General features: G+C 35.5%; 1 protein-coding gene across 1 annotated transcript in view; it reads left to right on the top strand.

Moving 5' to 3' along the window:
* LOC149409600 (nephrin-like) overlaps window positions 1-23,339 on the top strand; it is a 301,897-nt gene extending 278,558 nt beyond the window's left edge. Inside the window, exons 14-30 of the mRNA XM_089649459.1 lie at window positions 570-707; window positions 2,450-2,536; window positions 2,640-2,717; window positions 3,522-3,680; window positions 4,608-4,739; window positions 7,863-7,943; window positions 8,569-8,857; window positions 11,340-11,578; window positions 12,168-12,276; window positions 13,030-13,226; window positions 16,221-16,394; window positions 17,013-17,200; window positions 18,392-18,548; window positions 19,429-19,541; window positions 20,531-20,768; window positions 21,466-21,608; window positions 21,718-23,339. Coding sequence (XP_089505585.1) covers window positions 570-707; window positions 2,450-2,536; window positions 2,640-2,717; window positions 3,522-3,680; window positions 4,608-4,739; window positions 7,863-7,943; window positions 8,569-8,857; window positions 11,340-11,578; window positions 12,168-12,276; window positions 13,030-13,226; window positions 16,221-16,394; window positions 17,013-17,200; window positions 18,392-18,548; window positions 19,429-19,541; window positions 20,531-20,768; window positions 21,466-21,608; window positions 21,718-22,062 — 2,867 coding nt within the window. The 3' untranslated portion in view covers window positions 22,063-23,339. The remainder of the gene's footprint in view (window positions 1-569; window positions 708-2,449; window positions 2,537-2,639; window positions 2,718-3,521; window positions 3,681-4,607; window positions 4,740-7,862; window positions 7,944-8,568; window positions 8,858-11,339; window positions 11,579-12,167; window positions 12,277-13,029; window positions 13,227-16,220; window positions 16,395-17,012; window positions 17,201-18,391; window positions 18,549-19,428; window positions 19,542-20,530; window positions 20,769-21,465; window positions 21,609-21,717) is intronic.
* Window positions 23,340-23,581: the final 242 nt, after the last annotated feature.

Below are 23,581 nucleotides of genomic sequence, written 5' to 3'. Positions count from 1 at the left end.
TGCACTGGAACCGGGGATCTATAGCAACCCCATTTGTGGAAATTTCGTAATATTGTATCTAATAACATGTCAGTATTAAGAGCTGTAAGCATAGATAATAGTGGCAAGGGAAATGAGCCATGAACCATTATGAGTATTGCACTCGTTGCATTGTTCACCTATACTACTACTGCTCGCATCTACGCACAGCGGCGCCTCGCCTTTATTTCTATCTACACATCAAAGCACGACTTTCATTGTATAGTTGCTTTCTTAGTCCGTGGAATTTGGTCATACGACAGTGACAATCGGCCAGCTTCCGTGCCGTATCTCCTTTTGTCTCCATTATCTATAATCTTAAGCGATTCCGTAACATCATAAAGTTGTCATTTTCACGCTCATGTTGTCAATTTTAAGAAAAGAGCACTTTTGGGAGATATTTCTCTCACACGGATACATAAAAGTCATTCTCTCTCATTTTGTATTACGGTGAGATATATGATTTGAACACTGCTAGAAAGAAGAACATCAAGTTTTGTATTTTTATTTAAACAATGGTAATTAATAAATTTATTTTATTGTTTTTTTAGTTCCACCACAAGCAGTCCGAGTTGTAGTCGAACCCAAGGACCTAAAACCCGGAGTGAAAGCAAAACTTCTATGTGACGGCGCTTCTAGTAACCCACCGGCAGTTTTGTCCTGGTGGAGAGACGGAATCCCCGTTCAAGGTTTGTACCCTTCACCATTTTTGATTTAGACCTTATTGAATGTGAACGAAGCAAGCAATCGTGAACTGGAAAATCTTATGGAGCATTAGCCAATCGAGTGATAGCTATAGGGTTGCTAGATGGTCCAGATAAAAAAACCGAACATTTTTTACCAAAGGGCCCCCCCTATGATTTTTTTTTTGGTAAAATGTGTCGATAATCAAAGGATCCTTTGATTATCGATAAATCCCTTTGTTTTTTGCCAAAAAAAACAGAGAAAATTACTGAAAATTTGTGAGGATGAACACGATGAAACACTCAGTAAACATTAAAACTTATATTTATTATTACTATTGGTAAGCAAAAAATCACTTTTTAGCATATTTGGCACTAGATGCTACTGCTTTAAATAATGGTTTTTGCCTGAAATTGTATCTTTAAATTCAGTGCAATTGACATTTAAATTGAAGAAAACATATAATACGCTTTTTACGGTATTCACACCTAGTCGATTTCTTTCGTCAGTCCGTACATTACCCTTTACACTAAAAACTCTTTCTACGAAGGCGTTGGAAACGGGAACACTGCACACATATTGTACCATTTTCTACAGATTTGAGCAAGTCTTGCTACCACCCGCCAGAATCGCTCACGGCTTTTGCTCTGTAAATTATCTCGTGAGGTATATATGTCGCGTATTTTCAAAAAAACCGGACATTCCATTGTCCGGTTTTCCAAAATTTTCTAGCTGTTCAAAAAACCGTACTGTCTGGTCCAAAACCGGACATCTGGCAACCCTAGATAGCTACCCAAATTTGGGTGGATGAGGAGGAAGATGGACTGTGTGGAAGAGGATTGGAATAGGAAGGGAAGAACTGAGGATTGTGGAGAGCATTTCGATAGCCTATTTCTACAAGGAGACAAGTAAAAAAACCCCTTTTTTGAGTTAGTGATGCAGTTTCGTTATGATTTGTGCTCTGCTCCTGTTTCAATAAACAACTCAAAATATCGTCTAGTTTCATCGAAAGTTCATTTATTCCTCTATTAAATTATGGAATTAATTCACTTGAACCATGCATTATGATAGATTTTAGTAAAAAAAAATATTCAATCACTTTTTTAGGTTTGATTTAATAGGCCATCGAAAATTTGTTGAAAAGACATTTTTTAAGGTTATGTCGTAGAGCTATACAATTAGAGACCCTGTTGCATACTTGTATCTCGTCGAAACGTGTTCCACTATAAGAACGCAATAACGGTGCACGTAGACTGGATTTTGTAGTTTTCGGTCATTCTGCGTCAGAGCGTTACAGTACTAGACCTACAAAAGTAACACCAATTTTTTCGCTAATTAAAATAAATACATCAATGAATTGATTTTCTTTTTTCAATTTGGGAGGTTGGTACGGGTACTGTCGCCCCGAGAACCATTTATTGGATAACCAACACCTCTGCCAAGGCCACCCCAAGTGATTCGTTACTTTTGGTGGCAGGCGTGCCCGGGTTCATGAGAAAACCGGGTCTTGATAACAGATGCGTCTGTATACCAACTGCGTGGCAGACCGGATTAGGAGACTGGTTGAGTGAGACCTTTTGACCTCTCCAACAGAACTCTCTTGACCCATAGCCTTGCACAGCAGTGGGAGGGATAGATTCATACCTCTGTCACTCCTGGACACACTGACCCACAAGTTCCTACCCACCCCTCACACCTTTTTTCTCTGTTTAGTTTTTTTTTATAATTTTCCTTTTTCTTCTTACAGGTTACAGCAATTTCACAAAGTCTGGACTTCACGGAGGGACTGTTTCTTCCATAGAACTAAAACTGAACATTACAAGAGACATGAATGGTAAGTTTTTATATGTCTTCTATCGTTGCTACTTGTCAGCTTTTATTTTTACTTTTAATCGATCAAAATAATTGTCTTTTAAATTGCCAATTTTTAATTCTAGGAATGATTTTCACCTGCCAAGCGTTGAATGAAGCTCTCCAAAGAAGTGTTCATGATGCTCACACTCTCAAAGTTTTGTGTAAGTATTACTTATTTTGACTACCACCAACATAATACTTTATTCTTTGGTTTAGCTTATGGTAACTTTAAGAAATAGTGCTGTAATTCCATGCATTTAAAATATTTTTTAAATCCATGGAATAAAGAAGAACGGGTCTTTCTTGATCCAAAAGTCTGACCATTTTTTGCTTAAATTTCATAACAGAACTTATGAAAATCATTATGAAAATTTAATTTGGATGGCGATACACAATGTTTTAGCGCATACTAAATTGGCTAGAACCAAAAGGTACTAATACAGTGGCTACATTGGTTTCCATTCAAATATATATGGAAGCAATTTCTAGTGTTATATTATTCTAAGTTTGAATCGGTGGTCATATTATAACCTAACCTATATGGATAGATGCAGAAAAAAAATATATAATGAAATTATAATTCAGAAAATCTCTACACAAGAAGCAAGCAGCTATTACTTTCAAACTGTGAGCTCTAGCGTTGTGAAATTCGCACAGCTTTTTCTGTAGGGAATTTCTAGATGAAAGCAATGCTTTGAAGCTTACAACGCTATTTACATCATGAGCTGCGGAGCATTGAAATATCCACTGTTTTGTAAAGAAATTAGTTAAATTTTAAATCAATGAAACTGTTTTTTACTTGAAATGTCATTTCCATCATGAGCTTTGAGCTTTTAAAAAATAACTGACAAAATTTTCTATATTTGTTTATTAAGAAAATAAAAAATTACGAGTGGAAACTCAAATGAATATTATTTATGTTTTTTCACAATTCTCCAATATTAATCTCACTTTTTTAATTTCAGACCCTCCAATCTTCGAGTCGGTAACTCCTGAGATGGCTGTTGGTATAGAAAACGAGTCCCTGATGATAACAGTGAAAGCCGATGGAAACCCGACTAGTCTGGCCTACACCTGGACCAAGGATGGTCTGCCTATAACCCAGGCTTCCTACAGCCAAGCAGGTACTGTGACATTCACTGATTCTACTTCCATAACACTTAAGTGATAGCTACCCAGCATTGGGTAGCACCGCTAAAGCCCTTAGCAATATCTACCCAAATTTGGGTATCATGGCTAATGCCCTCGAGCGATAGCTACCCAAATTTGGGTAGCACTGTTTATGCCCTTAAGTGATAGCTACCCAATTTGGGTATTAATGCTAATGACTTTGAGCGATAGCTACCTTAATTTGGGTAGCCGTACAAAGGATATTTATATGAATTATAATGATTTTATTTTGAAATTCCCGCATTCTGCTAATATGTTTAGTCTTGATTAAACTTCTATCAAATAAAAAAATATGTCACTAATGTTCCTGTCATGGAATATTCTAGATAAATTTTTATCGCAAATTCTCTGTGGAGACGCCATTTAAAATTGTTTTCTAAAAATTGAACATCTGTTTAGATGTTAAAAATTGCATTTTTTTTAATCGCTCGAGTGGTTATAAGTCTTCTAGCGTTCAGCTTTTGACATATGCCACCCTTCAGTGTGAGGAGGTTTACTCAAGTTGGGGGGATTTGCACAAATTCAAATATAACATTGTCATCAAATAGTCAATCACCGCCATTTCGCTTTTTTTATATTTAAAACGTCCCCATTAAACATTGATTGTATGTCATTTTACGCTTTTGAATCATTTTTGATCATCTGAATAGCTTAACAACATCACAGTTGTGCTTTCTTGCAGATCAAAAATTGTTTAAAATCTGAAATGGACCTAGTATCGACGTTTGACAGGAGGCTTTCAAATGTAAAAAAAAAACAAAATGGCGCTGATTATTCAATGGCAATGTTACGTTTTAAAGATCGTCCTACATAATATTATTATGACAGCTGTTTTGAAAAATACAATTGTATTATTTAACTGATTATTATTTTGTTTACAGGTGACAGAATTCTGTCTGATGGAGCTGCCCTCAATATCTCCAGACTGTCTCGACTCGACGCCGGCATTTACACGTGTGAGGCAGTGAATTCTCAAGGCTCTGCAACTGTCAACATATCTGTCGATGTCCAATGTAAATATAATTTAATTCTATTTACACTATTTTATTTTCTCTCCACTAGGATGTACTGTGCTGAGGCAGATTAAAGTTATTTAATCCTATTTTATTTGTCTCCTATGTCGTTTTAACAGATTCACTGCCATCTCTGCCATTTGAGTTCAAATGTTTCTAGAAACTCCGCAATATAACTTCAGTACGAGGGTGGGTCAATAAGTCCTTAGAAAAAAGCATTAAAACAGTTTGTATTTTTGTATTTTTTTTTTATTTCTCAACATAATCTCCTTGGAGCTCAATACACTTGGTTAGACGTTTCTCAATTTTTTTTAAACCGTCAGAAAAATAAGTTTTCGGAAGGTCCTCAAAATAAGCATTTGTCCGATCGATGACTTCTTCATTTGAAAAAAAACGTTGTCCACTTAGCCATTTTTTTAAGTTTGGGAAAAGGAAAAAGTCAGTGGGGGCTAAATCTGGCGAATACGGTGGGTGGTCGACCAATTCGAACTTCAATTCTTCAATTTTAGCCATTGATCGTAAACATGTGTGAACACGGGCATTGTCCTGATGAAAGAGGATTTTTTTCCTGTTTAAATGAGGCCGTTTTTCTTCAATTTTGTTTTTTAGCTGGTCCAATAAAGATGCATAATAATCCCCTGTTATTGTTTTTCCTTTTTCCAAATAGTCAACGAAAATAATTCCACGTGCATCCCAAAATACAGTAGCCATAACCTTACCAGCTGATTTTACGGTTTTCGCCTTCTTTGGACATGGTTCGCCTTTCGCAATCCACTGCTTTGACTGTTCTTTCGTCTCGGGAGTATAGTGGTGTATCCATGTTTCATCTACAGTCACAAAGCGACGAAAAAATTCATCCGGATTGCGTTGCATGAGCGACAACAGGGCTTTAGAGGCCACCACCCTATTGCGTTTATTGTCGACTGTGAGCAAACGCGGCACCCATCTTGCAGAAATTTTTTTCATGCCCAATTTGTCATGTAAAATAGAAATGACGCTACGTTTTGAGATCCCTGTAACCTCAATTATCTCACTCAACTTTAATCTTTGGCCACTTAACACCATATCGTGGATTTTATTGATCATTTCTGGTGTAGTCACCTCTACAGGACGTCCTGAGCGTGGTTCATCCTTTGTTGATGTACGACCACGTTTAAATTCATTTAACCAGTTATAAATAGTTGCAAGTGAAGGAGCAGATGTGCCGTGAACTAAATTCAACTCATTTTTTATTTCCTTTGCTGTTAACCCTTTTATATTAAAATGTTTAATAACAGCTCTAAACTCAATTTTTTCCATTTTTGTAAACAAGCAAATATATTTTTTTTAAATGTACGAGAAACACACAACAACCCGACCAATCTGCTTGAAACTTCGCAGCATACTGAATCGGTAGTGCCGCTGCATGAAAACAAACCGCTTACAGTACTAGTCGCGCCACCTGTCGGCTTTTCTAAGGACTTATTGACCCACCCTCGTATATCTGTCAATATAACTTTCAACGCTCACGGAAAATCCGGAAACTGTCGCAACGTGTTGTTTTTATGCTGGCCCTGTGCTTGAATGTATCAAAAATTATTGTCCGCGTGCGGTTTTTGACTACCTACTCTAGTTTCAAAGTTATAGCGTGTCGAATATGGGTGACAGAGCTTTCCACATTTACATATCGGAGTTTTCAAAGCCTTCACTGGCCACTTCAATAGGTACTTTCAGTATTGTCTTCATGATTCCTTTTTGGATTTTATTCAGGTTATGTATGTTCTTAGATGTAGCAGATCTCCATCCTGTAATTAATTTCATATTCGATTTGAGAATGACATAATGAGAAGTAGAGATTCCGGAAGACAGAGGTTTGTGACGTGACACATGCTGTCACATGTCACAGGACACGTGTTTTGTGAAGTCAATGAAAATCAGTAATAAAAAATTATCTTCTTTGAGTGTGACACTATCAAATATACATATAGACAGGCTACATACCACTGCAATACAAACAGAGATGTGCAAAATGGGTACCCAAAACCATTTGAAATGCAAAATGGAAATGGGTCAAAACTTTTCCATTTTAAAAATGCAAAATGCAAAATGGTTTTTAGAAAAGCATTTCAAATGCAAAATGCTAAATACCTATTTTCAAAATGCATTGAAAATGCAAAATGGTTTCTCAGGTCAAACAATTAAAATAATTATAGAATTTTTAAACAATTTTGTCATTTAATAATGGACATCAATGTAAAACAAACATTATACATGATAGTAAATCCAAAAATACTACTACAGATTATGAAACCACAAAAAAATTGCGCGGGACTAATGTTGCCAACGTAAACACATAGAAAAGCTATCTAACATTAGATATTATAGCGTCATGGCTCTATGTTCAGTATTTTTTTGTAATGGTATCACTAAATTGCCAGGGCCCCTACCAGGGAGCAACTTGACAAATGTAAATTATCTCTCATAGCGAGGTTGAGGACCGACTGATATTTGGGGCTTATGAAAAAAAGATGAGTGGAGATAGTAGGTAGAATGTTGCAAAAAAGCATTTAAAATGGAAAATGCATTGAGAAAAGCATTTAAAATGCAAAATGCAAAATGGTTTTTAGAAAAGCATTTAAAATGCAAAATGGAAAATACCCACTTTGCATTTTGCATTTCCATTTGAAATGGATTTATTTGAAATAAAGCACATCTCTGAATACAAAACATGAATTCCCTATATGTTGTGTCATTCCGTAACTCTGATAATAGACTATATGTACATTGCATCATATCACGTCTCCTCTAAAACAACATTGTGTCCGTGAATGTGTTAAAACACATATGTATAAGATTTGTAGTACAGACTTTCGCACTAGGCAACACACTTGTTCTGAAAAGGCAAGCTGTGAGTTGCGAACTCTATCTCTCCGACTCATAGATAATAGAAACCAAGGGAGATATGTTATATTTGCGTGCCGAGTGTCGCCAAGCTAGGTAGAAGCAAAGGCGGGACGCAGCAGTAGTAAGAATTTTGGCCACATACGGTTTCATATTAATAATGGTTCATGACACATCTCTCTTGTTTCTATTATTTATGGAGGCTGTATTAACATGGTACTAATTTGTTTAATTTTTTGTCAGATCCCGCAGCCATCAAGTCAATTTCCAAGGATGTTTTAGTGAGTCCAGGAGATGAAGGAAAAATATCTTGCACAGTTACTGGTAAGTTCTTTCAAATGTTTTTTGTCACTGCATTATTATATCATTGGACCAAATTAATCCCAATGTGTCTGGTTTACACCCAGACATTGTGAGTTCAATTCTCCTGCTAGTCCTCCATCATTAGTCTTACATACTCTTCTGTTATTCTGACTCTTGACATAGCCTGACATGTATTTTATTCACTTGATCTTATCTTGACATCCCCGACTTCTTCTTGCATTAACTTCCGAATCATATTATATTCTTCCTACACTCTGTTCTTCGTTTATCTGCTCTAGATGCCTAAACCATCTGTCCAAGTGTCCCTTTTGCAATCTTATCCATTACACTCACATCAACCTTGCATTCTTTCTGGATGTTCTCATTTTTAACATGGTCAAACAATATTTTACCACTTGTACTCCTCAGAGATCTCCTTCCTATAGCATTCAGTCCTTCATCCTTTCTCTGCTAGTTCCATGCATCACACATACATCGAAGTTAGCAGTCACTTGTGGACTGCTAACTTCGCTTCTTTGAACAGAGTTTTTTTATCAGTTTCAACCGCGTTCAGTCCTCGTTACTGCATTTACCTTTCTTTCGATTCATTAAATTAATATTAATACAATTAACTCTATTTTTTCAGGCAATCCAATAGGAGAGGAACACATTAAATGGAGCCGCAAAGGCTACGATGACTTCGACGTAAAAACCTATGTATCCTTCGACAAGAACACGAGCACAAGCTACTTGCACGTCAGGAATGCAGTGAGGGAAGATGCAGGTGCGTTTGTCTGCACGGTGGACAATGGACTACGTAACAAGACTCAAGAAGAAGTTTGGTTGCTCGTCAAATTTAAGCCTGAGATGGACACTAGTCCAAGTTATCTGAAGGCAGCAGCTAATATGGGAGATGCGGCAGAATTAGTTTGCAGGTAATGTTATAAATTATTATTGCTATTTTCTGTTGATTGATGAATGGATAACTTTCGGATGCATTTGTAAGCTCATGCATAGACAATAAAAACAAAAGAGATGGTTCATGAAACCTTATCAGTATTGTTTATACCTACACACCAAATGCATATCATTACAGATACTCTTTGATAATCTGTGCAGTTTGATCGTTGCTCAGCGACAAACCAACCACTTCCGTGCCATAATTCCCTTTGTTTCTATTATCTAAGTGGTAGTTTTTGTACCCGTGAAAATAATTATTTCAATTGATCCATTATAATGAACCTTCTACATTTTGAAAATTGATAAAGCATTGTTTATGTTAAATTTCACCGGAGAAATTTATTTTAACCAGAGTGGATTCAAATTATTGCAATTTATTGATATAATTTGTTTATTTATCATTATGGATGAGAGAAATGCGTGTATATGTGTGTGTGTTTATCGCCGGCTTACCTTCAGCAATAATACCCATAGATTATCTGACTCCATAAATTAAAACAATTATTGAAACAATCAAACTTTTATTTCTTCTAACTCAGCAAACTTATTTTGTGGCTCCATTTTAATAAAAAATTAATAAAATACTTCGTTTTTACCACTTTTATTGTTTATTACCAAAATGTTTCATGAGCAACGCTCACTTCTTCAGGGTTTTTAATAAAACTAATTATAAATAATAGACATAAACAATGGTGTCAATAGAGAAATAATAGACATAAATGTATATTATTTCTATTATTATGTATATATACATATGTCTATTATTTCTCTATTGACACTATTGTTTATGTCTATTATTTATAATTAGTTTTATTAAAAACCCTGAAGAAGTGAGTGTTGCTCATGAAACATGTTGGTAATAAACAATAAAAGTGGTAAAAACGAAGTATTTTATTAATTTTTAATCAAACTTTTATTGTTCATTTAAAGTTACAAGTAATATCAGTAAATTTATCTTAAATATAGAGAAAAGGAAATAACTGTCAACGAGGCGCGCGAGATCTCGAATCACTTCAAAATGGCGTTGAACAGCTGACGGCACGAGGTAGAGTTGCCAACTTTCAAAGGTTGCCAGCGGACAAAAATAATATTGAAATAATGTGCCAGTTCTTGTTCTCTACATCATCTTATATTGTAGTTAAAATCCCCCACACCACTACTACTGGTGATGAATTTTGTCCTTCGTTGCACTCTAATATTATGTTATAGAATTTAGTGCAAACTCTTTCGCCCTCTGTTGAACTCGACTGGTAAATTCCTTCATCCAGGTGGCAGGCAGCTGTCGGTCGTCATCCAGTGAATTCTATAAATCAGTGTGTTGGTGGATATTGGATTCTTAAGTTCGATGATTTCAGTACAAGCTCCTCATAAATGTAGCAATAGTCCGTTTGTACCGACACTCGTTTATTGACCTCCTCAAATCGATTATTTAAATGTCTAAAATATGTTCCAACAAGACAAAAAAATTCATCGATAATCTGCATGAAATTTGCACAGACAAAAGGCCATATTATATCAGAACGAGTACTATTAAAGGCATACGCCGAGAAGCCAGTTGTATCCTCTCCGACATTTTCTCAAATGATGACACTTGTAGAAAACAAGGATGTTAACCTCTCAGAAAAAGACTTTTATTTACTTTGTGTTCCTTTGCGAACTGTCAAAATGTGAAAATTTTTGTGTTATTCACGAGTTTTGTTAAAAGCTTCATAACTCACGTTTTGGGAAACGTAGCCTCATTCTAAAAAATGTTTTGGAAAGATTATGAAATTCACTATCGTATTGTTTTGTTATACGTAAATATTTGCGTTTCTAAATTTTCTGAAAATGTCAAAAATATGTAAAAATCGCTGACCATTATTTCAAAGCTGTGAAAAATGTACTTTTTTCTGAGTATCATAAAGAAATAACACTTTATATATTGAAGAAATATAATTAAAAACTATTAGTCACCTCAAAATATTAACCGTCCAAACTAAAATATTTTTAATAAATTATTTAGAAACGCAATAAATTATGAACGAACAAGATGACAGATTCAATCGGCTTAGATAATGCACTTCTACTGCGTCTGTATTCAAGAATATCCATAGATATTCTTGAATACAGACGCGTAGCGTTATTCATTATCGATACTTTGTTTTTTAAATCATGGCAATCCGTACCCTAGTGATGGAAATAAATCGATTTTTGTAAAATCTCGCGCGTTTACGTGAAAAGACGTTCTAATGTCTTGACCGCTATTATCATATTTACGTCTTTTGACGTTCTAATGTTCTGAGTGGTTAAAGGCATATGCCGAGAAGCCAGTTGTATCCTCTCTGACTTTTTCTCAAATGATGACACTTGTAGAAAACAAGGATGTTAATACAGATAATCTCAGCTTCAGAATCACAGTGATGTATTATATATATAAAATAATAGTTGTATAACCAAACTTCCGCAAACCCTCAACAGATGTCTCGCTGCGCCCGAGCCGACCTGGTCGTGGTCCCGCTCCGGTGCCTCCATCCCCTGGAACACCACCGGGGGACGCTACCAGTCGTCCTCGCGCCGCGTGGGCCCCATGCTCTACGAGACCCGGATGAGAGTTGATCGTGTTAGCTCAGTTGATTACGGACGGTACGAATGCGCGGCTAGAAATGCCAGAGGTTTCACTTCGCATACGGTTACGATGGATGTCACTAGCGCTCCAGGTGAGTTATCCCATAACATTTTAAACAAAAATTTGTAAAACAGTAATAATAATAATTAAAATAATTAAATAATTAATTGAAGAATGTAATCTTAATTAATTAATTGAAGAATGTAATCTTTATGTTTCATAATATTCCAAGCTAAAGATGTTTTTTTTTAACATAGATTGTTCTTAATAATATATATAATTCATTTTTAATACTTTCTGCATATTTACTTTTTCATAAATGTATTTTTTTATTATTTTCTCAGTTTCATGCAATTGACACATAGAACCTTATTGTCCTGAGGGCTGAGGTCAAAGTACAACGCAAATGAAACAGTGTTGCTCCAAAAATATTTTGTCTGTGGCAGATAGAACTAAGTTGCCCCTAAAATTTGCTAATGAAACCTTGTCGCTCTAAAAAATAAATAAATATGAAGTGTTTTTAAATAGAATTTTTTTTTATCTACGAATTTACACACATAAAACTTTTACATATTTTGGATAGGGTTTTGAAAAAAAAAAATTTCAGATGGAACCATGTTGTTCAGGCACGTAATTATTTATCTACTGTTTGTGACAATAATGTCTTGTTTTAATTTCAGATCAAGTACAGTCACTGGCTGTTGCAAATGTCACACATGACTCTGTGACGTTGTCATGGGTACCAGGTTTCGATGGAGGCATTCCCGCCACATACAGAATACGATACAGGTAAGATTCTGATCATTATCATCAACCTATCCACTTTTGGACAAAGGATTTTATTTACAGAGAAAAGCATTCTACATTCCTTCATTTTGAGAACAATTTTTTGCTTGTTGACACCTCGATAAACAACCAGGGGATCTTTATTGACACCCATGTTGTGAGGCGGGTTAAGGAAGGGGGCTGTGAGAAGTGATTTGTTTGAATGATTCGAATAGGTTATGTTGAAATACCTGTAAATCAGACTCAGCATACCTACTTTGCTTTACCTATGTGCATTAGAAATGACAATCGATTTGATTGTTAATCGGATGAATTATTGCCCTCCTTCAATCAAGCAGTTCTAGCCCAGAGGTGGCTGCCAAATCTAACATTCAAAACTCAAACTTAAGTAACTCAAACTCGGCATCATTTCTCAGGCATCTCCGACTTGTCCGTGGCATATATTCTCTTTTTAATATGAATATTGCACAAAAGTCTCAACTTCTCCCAACTGTCTAGTGTCGGTGAGACTATGGCACCTCCAATTGGTGTATGTTGTGAGGCTGAAGAGAGTGGGGAAGTACCTTGCTATTCAGATCTGGTCACCAAACATGACTAAAGCCATTTAATGTTACGATTCGATTCTGAATGACGATCTGCAGGGCGATATTAAGAATATCTATCTATGACTGTGGCGCTCCTTTCTCTGTCCATCTGCTCTACACCTCTAAACTATCGAAGTGTAATATATTAAAATCAATTGTTGTATTTTTTCAGGACAATCTACGAAGAGATTTACAAATATGAAGACGTTGCTCCTTCTAACAAAGTTGCCGACAATATAACAGAACAGGAAAATAAATGGACCATTCGAGGATTACAACTAGCCACAGACTACCTGTTTTCCATAATGGCGCTGAATCGACTTGGTCAGTCCAAGTACAGACCTGATGATGTCAAGGCTACAACTTCAAGTGAGTTCTAAAAATTTAAAAAAATATGTATTAAATTGTATTCAAATTTTATATTTTTTAATATAAAATCGATCACTGTATTGAAAATCCCTAGGAGTGTAATCTATACCGATTTGAAAGAAAACTGATTGAAACACATACGATCTTTCGACTCCTATGCCTCAGACAGGTCAATGAATCTGATTATCTTTTTAATAATGAAATTCAAAAATTTAAAAAGTTTCATCAATTTCAACCGAAGTAAGGAAAATTTGACCTTACTCCCGTCACATTGGATACACATATGACGCACTTCCATTGGTTAATCTCTTCCATGAAATTTCCCATTAACAGGAAACAGGTAAATTTTTTACTGATGGCATGTTATAAAGGTATTGTGTAAAACACGCCATAGTGTGTGTGTGAGAGTTTTCTATTTGATCTCTATGTAAACAGCTACTGTTGGTTGCTTAGCAACTGCTGAAAAGCAGTTGAGTTTCGAGAGCAGTTGTTTTCTGCCATGCTATATTAATATATGGGTACTTTAAAAAAAAATTATCTGTGAAGCCACAACTAAATAATTGACCTGCAGTTACAGATTTCTAGTTTTCCTCTTCAAGACCCCGGTTAACTCCTTACATTCATTAAAAATATCCTCCACACAGCATCCCCAAAGATGACATAGGCACTAAGGGAAACCGAAAGGCATGTTGTGTTGAGTTAATTTTTTTTTATATCACAGTAATTTGCAGTTCATTTTACTTAAGAATGTATGTATATAAATTTTATTGACAACTTCGCAATATAATGTTTATGTATTGAAATTTATAAAACCATCTTGTTAACATGTTTTTTCTTCTCTTTTGCACGCAATCGTCAAATTGGATAATGGTTTGGTTTGAAAACTATTTTATAATTATATCCATGAATTTTCTCAATATTTATACTCGATTTCATGTACATATTACTAATAACCTATTAATAACACAAATATTACCTACGTTTTCCACTCAACTACATGAATAATCACTTAATTTTCCTAAAACTCACTCAATTACATTAATTATCACTTAATCAAAATAATATCAACTCAACTACATAAATTACTTTTCAATTATACAATTTACAACTCAATTACACTTGAACTCACTCAATTAAATTAATTATTGCTCAATTATGTTAATAATCACTTTATTAAAATAATATCAATTCCATTCGATTATTATCAACTCAACAATACAAATTACTATGCAATTACATGATTTACAACATTTTTCACTCATTAACATCAACCATATAAACTAAACTAAATGCAAATTAACCAAATTACCACATTATTACCCACCATTGTACACAAATATACTTTCTACGTCATAAATTATGTCATTATCACAAACTCAACATCACAATAAAATAACATAACCTAAAACACAACACATAATCAGAAGTGCCCCCATCCTTTCATTCACCGAGTTCAGACAACGAGGCGGGATCATATTCTTTCGGGACATATCCTGGGATGCTGATTATCACCGGGACAATTGTTGGGACAGCTTTGATCCTGCTGAACGTCCTGATAATAGGTTTTTGCCTACATCGAAGAGCCGATAAGAGAATTCGAGGCGTGATAGGTACATTCACTTTTTTATGAGCAATTTGGCGTTCAGCTTTAAATTCTTCATTTGTGATTTTCTCATTGCTGGGAATCCAATGTCCCTGACGAATCAGGCTCCTTCAATCCTTGCGGTCCTTCGCTGCATGGAGAACTGCAGATATTGACCGTTGGCCGATTGGGCAGCGTTATGAGGCGAGTTGAGGTATGGGCTGTAGGAAGAGATATAAAAGAGGCCAGGATTATTTGTAGGAGTAAAATCAGATGCCTTTAGTATTTCCACACACGAGCTGAAAACACATCACATGAAAACGAGTCGAAAAAACAACCTGTTCTCATGAAGCTAACATCAACTGTGGACGGGTGTTCCACTCGTCTCAACACAAACTTTAAACACAGGTCTCTGTCAAATTTTACAAGTTTTGGCGATTTTTCTGGCTTTCTCTCGTTGAAAGCCTGTCCCATTACATCTGCTTCTCATTCCCAACAAAGGACGCCATCCGATGATATAATATTTCCAACACTCATTTGTAAGTGTTGTCACATGTCTAAGCATAGTTCCACTTCAGATATTATTTCTACAAAAGTTTAATTTTTATTTTGTTATTTAAACACGGCAAATAAGTGAAAAAAGTGAATCTATTGCATCCCAAATATTAAAGGATATCTTCTTTTTCACAGCTGTTTTTTCTGGATGCAAAAAAAAAACAATCACAAAAGGCGGTACATATTGAGATATATTATAAGGCATATTTTAAAACAATTTTTCTCATTCAAAAGGAATTAAAAAATGAATTTGGTCGTAAGTTTGTAGAACCTTGCCCTATCCATTCCTTTATATTTATTTAATTTAATATTGCATAATTATTTATTTTTATAATAATATATTATATTTTCTGTTTCGACTGACAATTTTTAAAATGAAATATTATTTTTTTTAGTCTTAGGTCTAAGTTTGTTATTTCATCAACAGTTATTTTTTTTTTTTTCTCTTTTTCGCTAAATACATTTAAAGGCAAAATGCTGTTTCTTGGTGATGCTTTTCAAGAACATCACTGTCGGAAGTGTATATGTACATTTGCACCAATACACACAGTTATAAGTATGTGTCGTTCACATCAACTCAATTACGCAATCTATAATAACATTAAACTGAGTTGACAAATGCATCTGGTTTCCATCCAGGCGTTGTGGGTTCAATTCCTCTGCTAGCCAAATGCTCCATCATTGCTAAAGCAATATTTTCTGATTATAACGATGGTAGTAGGTTATTTGTATCTTTCTTTAGAAAGATTTTATTTTTTTATTTTAAATGTGCACTTTTAATTTTGTATTCTTTTATAATTTGATTGTTTTTAATTTTTTTTATGATTTTTTTCCTCCACTTTTCCTCTTCGAAACAGAATCTCCTGCACTAGTCGGCGAACTTAGCGAACTTCCCGAAGTGTTGCTGGAAAAGAGAGACTTACCTAGGATGGTGATAATAGGAGTTTCCGTTGGAGGGATAGTCCTGCTATTAATTAACGTAGCACTAGTCGCTTGTTTCATATACAAAAAGCGCGCAAAACGTTTGAGAGGTAATGTTACAATTTTTTTTTGCATTTCAATACTGGTGTTGGGTACTAATCACAAGACAAAGTTCAATATCTTTATTGCAAAATATAAAAATAATAAAAAATCGTCCAAAGAAGCGAAGTTAGCAGTCCACAATGGAATGCTGATACCGACTCTAATGTATGGCAGTGAGGCATGGGACTGACAGTGGTAGGATGAAAGTAGACTGATGCGTTTGAAATGAGATCTCTAAGGTGCATGTGTGATAAAACTTGCTTTAAATTAAACTCGGTTAAAAATGTGGAGATCTAGGAACGCTTAGATGGTTTGGGCATGTAGAGCGGATGAACGAAGAAAGGAGTGTAAGGAGAATATATGCGGCTGACGTTAATGGTAGATTAAATCAGAGACGCCCGAGGAAAACGTGGCACATTCAAGTGAATTAAATACTTCAGTTGGGCCATGTCAAGAGTCAGAGTAACAGAAGAGTCTGAGTATGTATGAATTTGAATGAAGCAAGGAGTGTGTGTCGATATAGAGTTGTGTGGCTGTCTATCCACTCTGCTTACCCCTGCACGGAAAAAGCACGATGGTTAGCGCAAGTATAGATAAATTTTATTAACATAAAAATTTGATTACAGAGCAAGCTGGTCAATCCTCGAAATCTGCCACCATCGAGATGTACGCACCTTCTTCGTACAACGACACCATGACCGGAGAAACTTTGAGCAGCGTCAGCGAGAAATCGGAGACCTATAGCGATGGCGGCGAAGCTGTCAGTGAACAAGGAGTGGACGGACCTGGTATGATGCATACCCTTGTGGGACAGGTCAGTTCAATTTGTTGTAACATCTACAAACAATATAATTCATTTAGTTTTATATTATCAGATCTGTAATGGGTAAGGCACGAGTAATTTTAAGAACATGACCACTAATACTAAATTACCTTTTTTAAGTTTGTTATAGTAAAGCGCACTTGAGGTGAAATGACACTAAACTGCGCTATATTTATTTATTTTTTTATAATATAATATTGATTACATTTTATGATTTCGACTGTCCAACTAGGAAGGATTCCCGTTTCAGGACAGTCAAATTTACAAGTTTCAAGCTATCCTAGACGAATACAGGATTTAAGACTAGCTAAAATAAGTATGTTAAAACGAAGATACATAAAAAGATACATAAAAAAAGATACATAAAGATACATAGAGGCGTCCGTGATTTCAAATTACGTTTTTTAGTATCATTTCGGAATCAGTCCTGCCTAGATCCAACAACCATTTTGTCACTCTTGGACCGAAGGATGACAATTCACACAGTTTCAGCTGAGAGGGGATTTTATTATATATTTTAGGACCTAGATATGAGAATATTTTTTGATAAGCCGCTCTGTTGCTTGTTGGAACGGAAAGGTCATTCCTTCCCTTACTTCTGGTTTGATGTTTGTGTTCGGCTGTTTTCATTTTGTTTTTATTTTTATGAACATCGATTACAATTTTTTTTATATAGCACTGTCGGCCATCTAGTACATTAAATTCCTTGAAGAGAGCGTCACTCGAATATCTGAAAGGTTTCTTCATAATAACACGTAAAATAGATTTCTGTGCCTTGAATAACGGGTTTAATGTTGTTCTTCCTGCACCCCCCCACCCAATGCAACCGTAGGTTATGATTGAGTTACACAGCCCGTAGTATATGGTTTTTAAGTTAAGTTTTTAAGTTTTTAGATGCTATGTTATTATAATTATTATTCAATATGCAGTAGAAAGTTGTACACTTAACCCGTTTAACGCAGATGTCACAGCAGTTTGGGTTGCGAGCGGTCGTCTACCGTACGCGGACATCGCAACAGTTGTCTGACATATCAATGAAAAAGTACCGCATTCAGGGGCACCTAGCATCGAATCGTCACGAGTTTTAAGAGTAAATTCTGTTTTTATACAGGGATATCATACATATTAAGTAGTTGCCTAGTTCCATGATTGTATATCAACAATTATTGTTGTTTTTCTCAGGGTGTGAGCACTTATCTCACGGACGGTGAAGTATTGGGCATGGGTCTAGGGCTGGCGCCCCCCCCTCTGGAGTATGCCCCCCCTCGCTACCAGGAGGCCCACAACACCCTGCCCCACCCCCGCCACCACCACTCCAACACCCTCAACCGCAACTCCAGTAAGTATTCTATATTCTACAACGATGTAAGCATTTGAGCGTATATATTATACAAATAAATATACACTCAATTTTTTTATTTTTTATTATTGTTAAGGCGAAGTAATGATGTGTTTTTGGTTTTTAAATGTGATTGCTAAGAAATATCATAGATGCTAAAGTTAAATTTAAATACTGCGAGTAGAACACATCTTGATCTTTGCCATAATCGGTCCTTTTTTCTAAGCCAAGTCTTTTTATAAAGCTAGAAAAAAAATAAGGTATTAGACCTCAAAAACTGCTGTAACTCTTGACAGGCCAAGATGACAAACAAAATGTCTGTAACCAAGTGGGTCTTCCGACGGCCCAATGCATTTTTCTGTCTTATGGGCTTTTAAACTACATATAGAAATCCCAATTATTCAGTCAATTATTAATGGTAACTTAGAGGATAGTAATTTTGGGTACTACCTACTCCCCCACTTGGCTGCGGGAGAGTTAAAGTGCAAAATCTCTTACTTACGCCCTTTCAGATATGGTTTTATCCACTCGAGCGATGAGTGTTTTTGATTTGGCCATTCGATTTAATTAATATCATTCCTCAAAATATTAATATGAAAACATATGAAGTGTTTACGGTGGTTTAAAGTAGTTATTGTATAATGTGACAAATTAAGTTCTTTAGAAAATGATCGGAATACATTTCAATATTTTTGCATGAACTTCAAAAAATAAAATAAAACATGCTGTTTTGCATAAATCGTAACAGACGGCTGTTGTTCAAATTTATCGCCATCTACACAAAAGTGTGTGATTTTACCCGATTGCAAACTGCGCCACCTTGGTACATTGCCTTAATCATTGAATTTTTTGTTCAACTTTTCTGTTTTTGTATTTACAGTGAAAGCAGGCTACACCAATGCTCCCAGCCCAATGCCCCCTCTAGATGGATCCTACTACAACATGTGTTCTGACAGATACCTCTCCTACCCTCCAGTTCTGCAACAGCATCCTGTAAGTTATCTTTCTCTTTATATTTACTGAATGAAATTTTATCACAAAACGACACCATCAGTTGATTTAACTGCATTCAGCTTTGTAGTGCTAGACTAGCGATGCCGCAAGTTCAACCCTCAGCTAGATTTAAGTTCTTCATCACATTGTACAAGGAACAATCCCCCACTATACTGCCGTTGCAAATAAAGACACGGTGTCTTTCTTCAGGCTCTCAAGGAAGACACTACGAGTCTCAATTAAGACAATAATGGAACAATGAAATCTCGATCGATTCCTCGAATAATCGTTTATTTGTAGCAGTTCTGGTTTAATTTCTTACGGAACTTGCAAAAATAGATTCCTTTGATCGTTCCTCTATGCATCATTTTACCGGGTTAATCTTTTAACCCTTGGGACCTTCTAAGACCCAAACAGTCCCAAATGCCGTGCGCGCATTATACTCTCCTAAGACCATATTTGTCCCAGAACGACCGCACATTATTAAAATGCATATATCTCTCTTCCTCTCATCTAAAAATTAATTATTTCTTTTATGTCAGAAAGAGAACGAAATAGTGCTTGTTATTGTCTTTGAAAAAATGGAAGCTTGTAGAAGGTTCGATCCGTGCAAATCAACAACGTTTCAAGGGTTAAAGCATGCAGTTTTTGTACTATTTTACTCGACCGATTGCTACCAGTGGCCGCTTTTGGCTTAGCTGTCGTTAGACATTTCAACACAGCGCTGCGCTCGTGCTAATCTTTTTACTGTATAGTGTTTTAGCATTTCAACCTTATTCTTTATTGCCACATTCATAGTTTATTTCAATAGAACCCTTGAAAAACCATATATAGAGGTTTCATTGTAACGGTTTACGGCTCATCTCCTTTGTTTTACTATTTACGGTGCTCTCACATAATAATTCTTGAGGCTCTTTTTGCAGAAAGATATTACTGCTACATTCCCAAGTGTTTCTGAATTGCGTAACAATATTTTTCCTTAATTCCAGGGTATGATAGCTCGCGTACCCACGCCCCCCCAGCAGTACGGCCACCCTCCCATCCCCTCGCTGCCCCCACTCATGCAGCAGGCCAACATGGCCGCCAGCGCTGCCAAGATGGCCGCCAGCAACGCCAACATGGCTGCCCAAGGGCCCAACGGCATGATGGCTGTGTACAGTGGATCGCCGGTGCACGCCCAAAGTAGCTCCCCTCCGCCCAATTATATGATTAACCATGACCGACAAGGTGATAACACTTTTATTTTTTTATGTGACACAAGAATCTATTTCACCTCCGATTTCGAGACTGTTTTAAGACACTGTCAAAATGAGATTTTTTTATGTGTCCACTTTATACCTACCCAAAAAAGCCAATGAGACTATTGCATCTCCATTTAAATTATGTTGTGAGGTCGATAGAAATGTGGGAAGAAAGGGAAAAGAGTGGCAGAAAGGTTGGGAAATATCTGATTTAGAACTACTCACTAAACAAGGCTAAGTCCATTTAGTTTAGAATCTCGATAGTAGCCTACCATTGGAGAAAAATGCGATACACAGATACGTGAAGCAATAAGCAAGTATTTTTCACTCTGAAAATTTTTGTTTATACAAGCATTCTCGTATGAAGGCATGGTAATTACGAAACCGGTTGGCATATTTTTAAAAAATATACTGATTTTTTTTTAGCATTAACTCCACACATGAGGAAAATAATTTCTCCAAGGAATATATAGGAAGGAGTGAACATATTGTAGGAGGGAGGAAACACAGAGAACCGGAAAATTGTTCCACAGCTGAGCTGTTCAACTCAAGAAAAATGTTGGGCAATGTACATGCTCACAGAGTTACAGATTTTCATTAAAATATATAACGCTAATTGTTAATTTTTTTGGACAAACTTACGGCAATATGTACTAATTTGTTTATATTATTTATGTCAACAGTGCCCACGCCTAATTACATGGACCGGCCCTCTGGTGGCACTCTGAGAAGACAGCGCGGCGACAATAAGATGGTTGTCCACGCACCAAACGCTGGCAACACCGTTCCTCCAGATGTTACCGTTCTGCACGGCAACTGTAATCAGGTAAATTTATCAATCTGGCATTTTTAATACATTATCAAACCAGCTCAAATGCTGCTTACGTGTAAGATATATGAGTAAATTTTTAATTTGATTGTTTCATCTATTCCAGAACCACCCCAGATCGCCTCCCCCCTGCATCAACCAGCCCCAATCAATCCTCAAAGACCCCTCGCGCCACCTCCACAAGCAGCACTCCAACCCCATGGGTTCCAGTCCCATCAACACCAGTCAAATATTGACCGTTCAGAACTTGGCTGCCAACGAATCGATGCACAACGGTCAACAGCAACAGTCGACGATGGTCCCAACCTATGGAACCATCAAACGCGAGAATAAGACCGCTAACAAGATGGCCAATAATATCAATAATGATTCGGGCATCATGATGAATAATTCAAGCATGCATAGCGGGAACGTCAATATGAGAGGAGAAATTGATACGAATGCAGTTTAATTGAGTTAAATTGGTAATGTTGTACGTTTTGTTGCATCGTTTGTAAGCAGTTTGATGTGTTCTGCAACAATTTAGTAATTTGATACAATTTGCAACATCTCACATTGTTTGTGAACAATTTGACCGGGCATAATGCAACATTTTAAACCAGTTTACAATGTTCTCAAGCAAGTTGACACATCTTGTGAAAATTGTAATGAGTTTGTTGCAAATTCTAACGAGTAATTTAAGAATTTCGCAACAATATTATACAGTAATCTGGTACATTTTGTGTCATTTTACATTGTTTGTAAGCATTTGGTGCATTTGCAACAAAATTAAGCACTCTAATTCATTTTGCAACATTCTCGATTTGATGCATTTTGCAACATTCTTAAACTTTTAACATCATTGTAAGCTATACAATGTATACTGCAATAATTTTGTTACAAACACTGACATAGTAATCAATATTCAACGGATTAACAACAATTTGAAGCAGCTCGAATCATTTTGCATCAACTTGAAGCATTTATTGAAACAATTCCAAACGTTCTTCGTACAAATATAAGACATTCTTACGAGTGATTTTTTTGTGTTTCGACGAAATCAAACGCCTAAATTTTATCCAATTATGAAAGAATTTGAGAAACTTTCTTCGTACAAAATAAAGTGACATTCCTCTGAGTGATAAGTTTTTTTTACTATTGCTTTAGAATGGTGTTGATTTAATGTTTTTAAAATAATACGATCTCACATTATTATAAAAATTATTGTGATTGTGTGTTTTTTGATAAAATCATCTAGTTTTAAGTAAATGATAGATGAAGATGTGTATTATATATATTGCGAATTGAATATGAAGTGAATTGAATACAGTTATGTATTACTTGGAATTGTATTCGCACAATGCAGATGTTTTGAAATTTGGGCAACGATCACTACTACATATATATACGACTGCGAATTGATTTAACGATTTCGAATTTTAGGTTAAAAATGTTTAAAAAATTCCAATGTTCATATATAGGAATAATTTCATTAATTATTATTGTAATTCAATATTAATATCATTAATGATGTTTAATGTCTTAAAAAAATTTGCATTTTTGTCAATATGTTAAATTTTTAAATGATCTATTATTAAGAATTATCAGTTTTATATTCATGTTTTTTGATTCCTTCTCAAAAAGAAGCATTCTCAAAAATGTGTGTAATGTGTTTTTGTAAAGCAAACATTGATTTAAAAAAGCATAAAATATTGGTGCTTAAAAAATCGTTTCGAAAACATTTCGAATCTGTCCCAGAAATTATTAAAAAATAAACTTGTTTAAAAAATAATTTCAAAAATTAATCTAAAAAGTAATTTTTTAAATTCTCAGTGTAGTTTTTCAATAGTCTTAATATGTTTCTATATTATTAAAGTGTTTATGAATAATGATTGTGACTGATTCAACATTTTTAGTTTCTATGAAAAATACTCCGGAATGTACATAATTTACAATTATTCATAGATAGTTCTTTTAAAAAATCTGTAAAT

This window comes from Hesperophylax consimilis, chromosome 30, assembly GCF_061612785.1.
Source record: "Hesperophylax consimilis isolate HC1 chromosome 30, BYU_Hcon_1.0, whole genome shotgun sequence".
Lineage (NCBI taxonomy): Eukaryota > Metazoa > Arthropoda > Insecta > Trichoptera > Limnephilidae > Hesperophylax > Hesperophylax consimilis.
The sequence above is the reverse complement of the archived record's forward strand: the minus strand, read 5'-3'. Positions and strand labels throughout refer to the sequence as shown.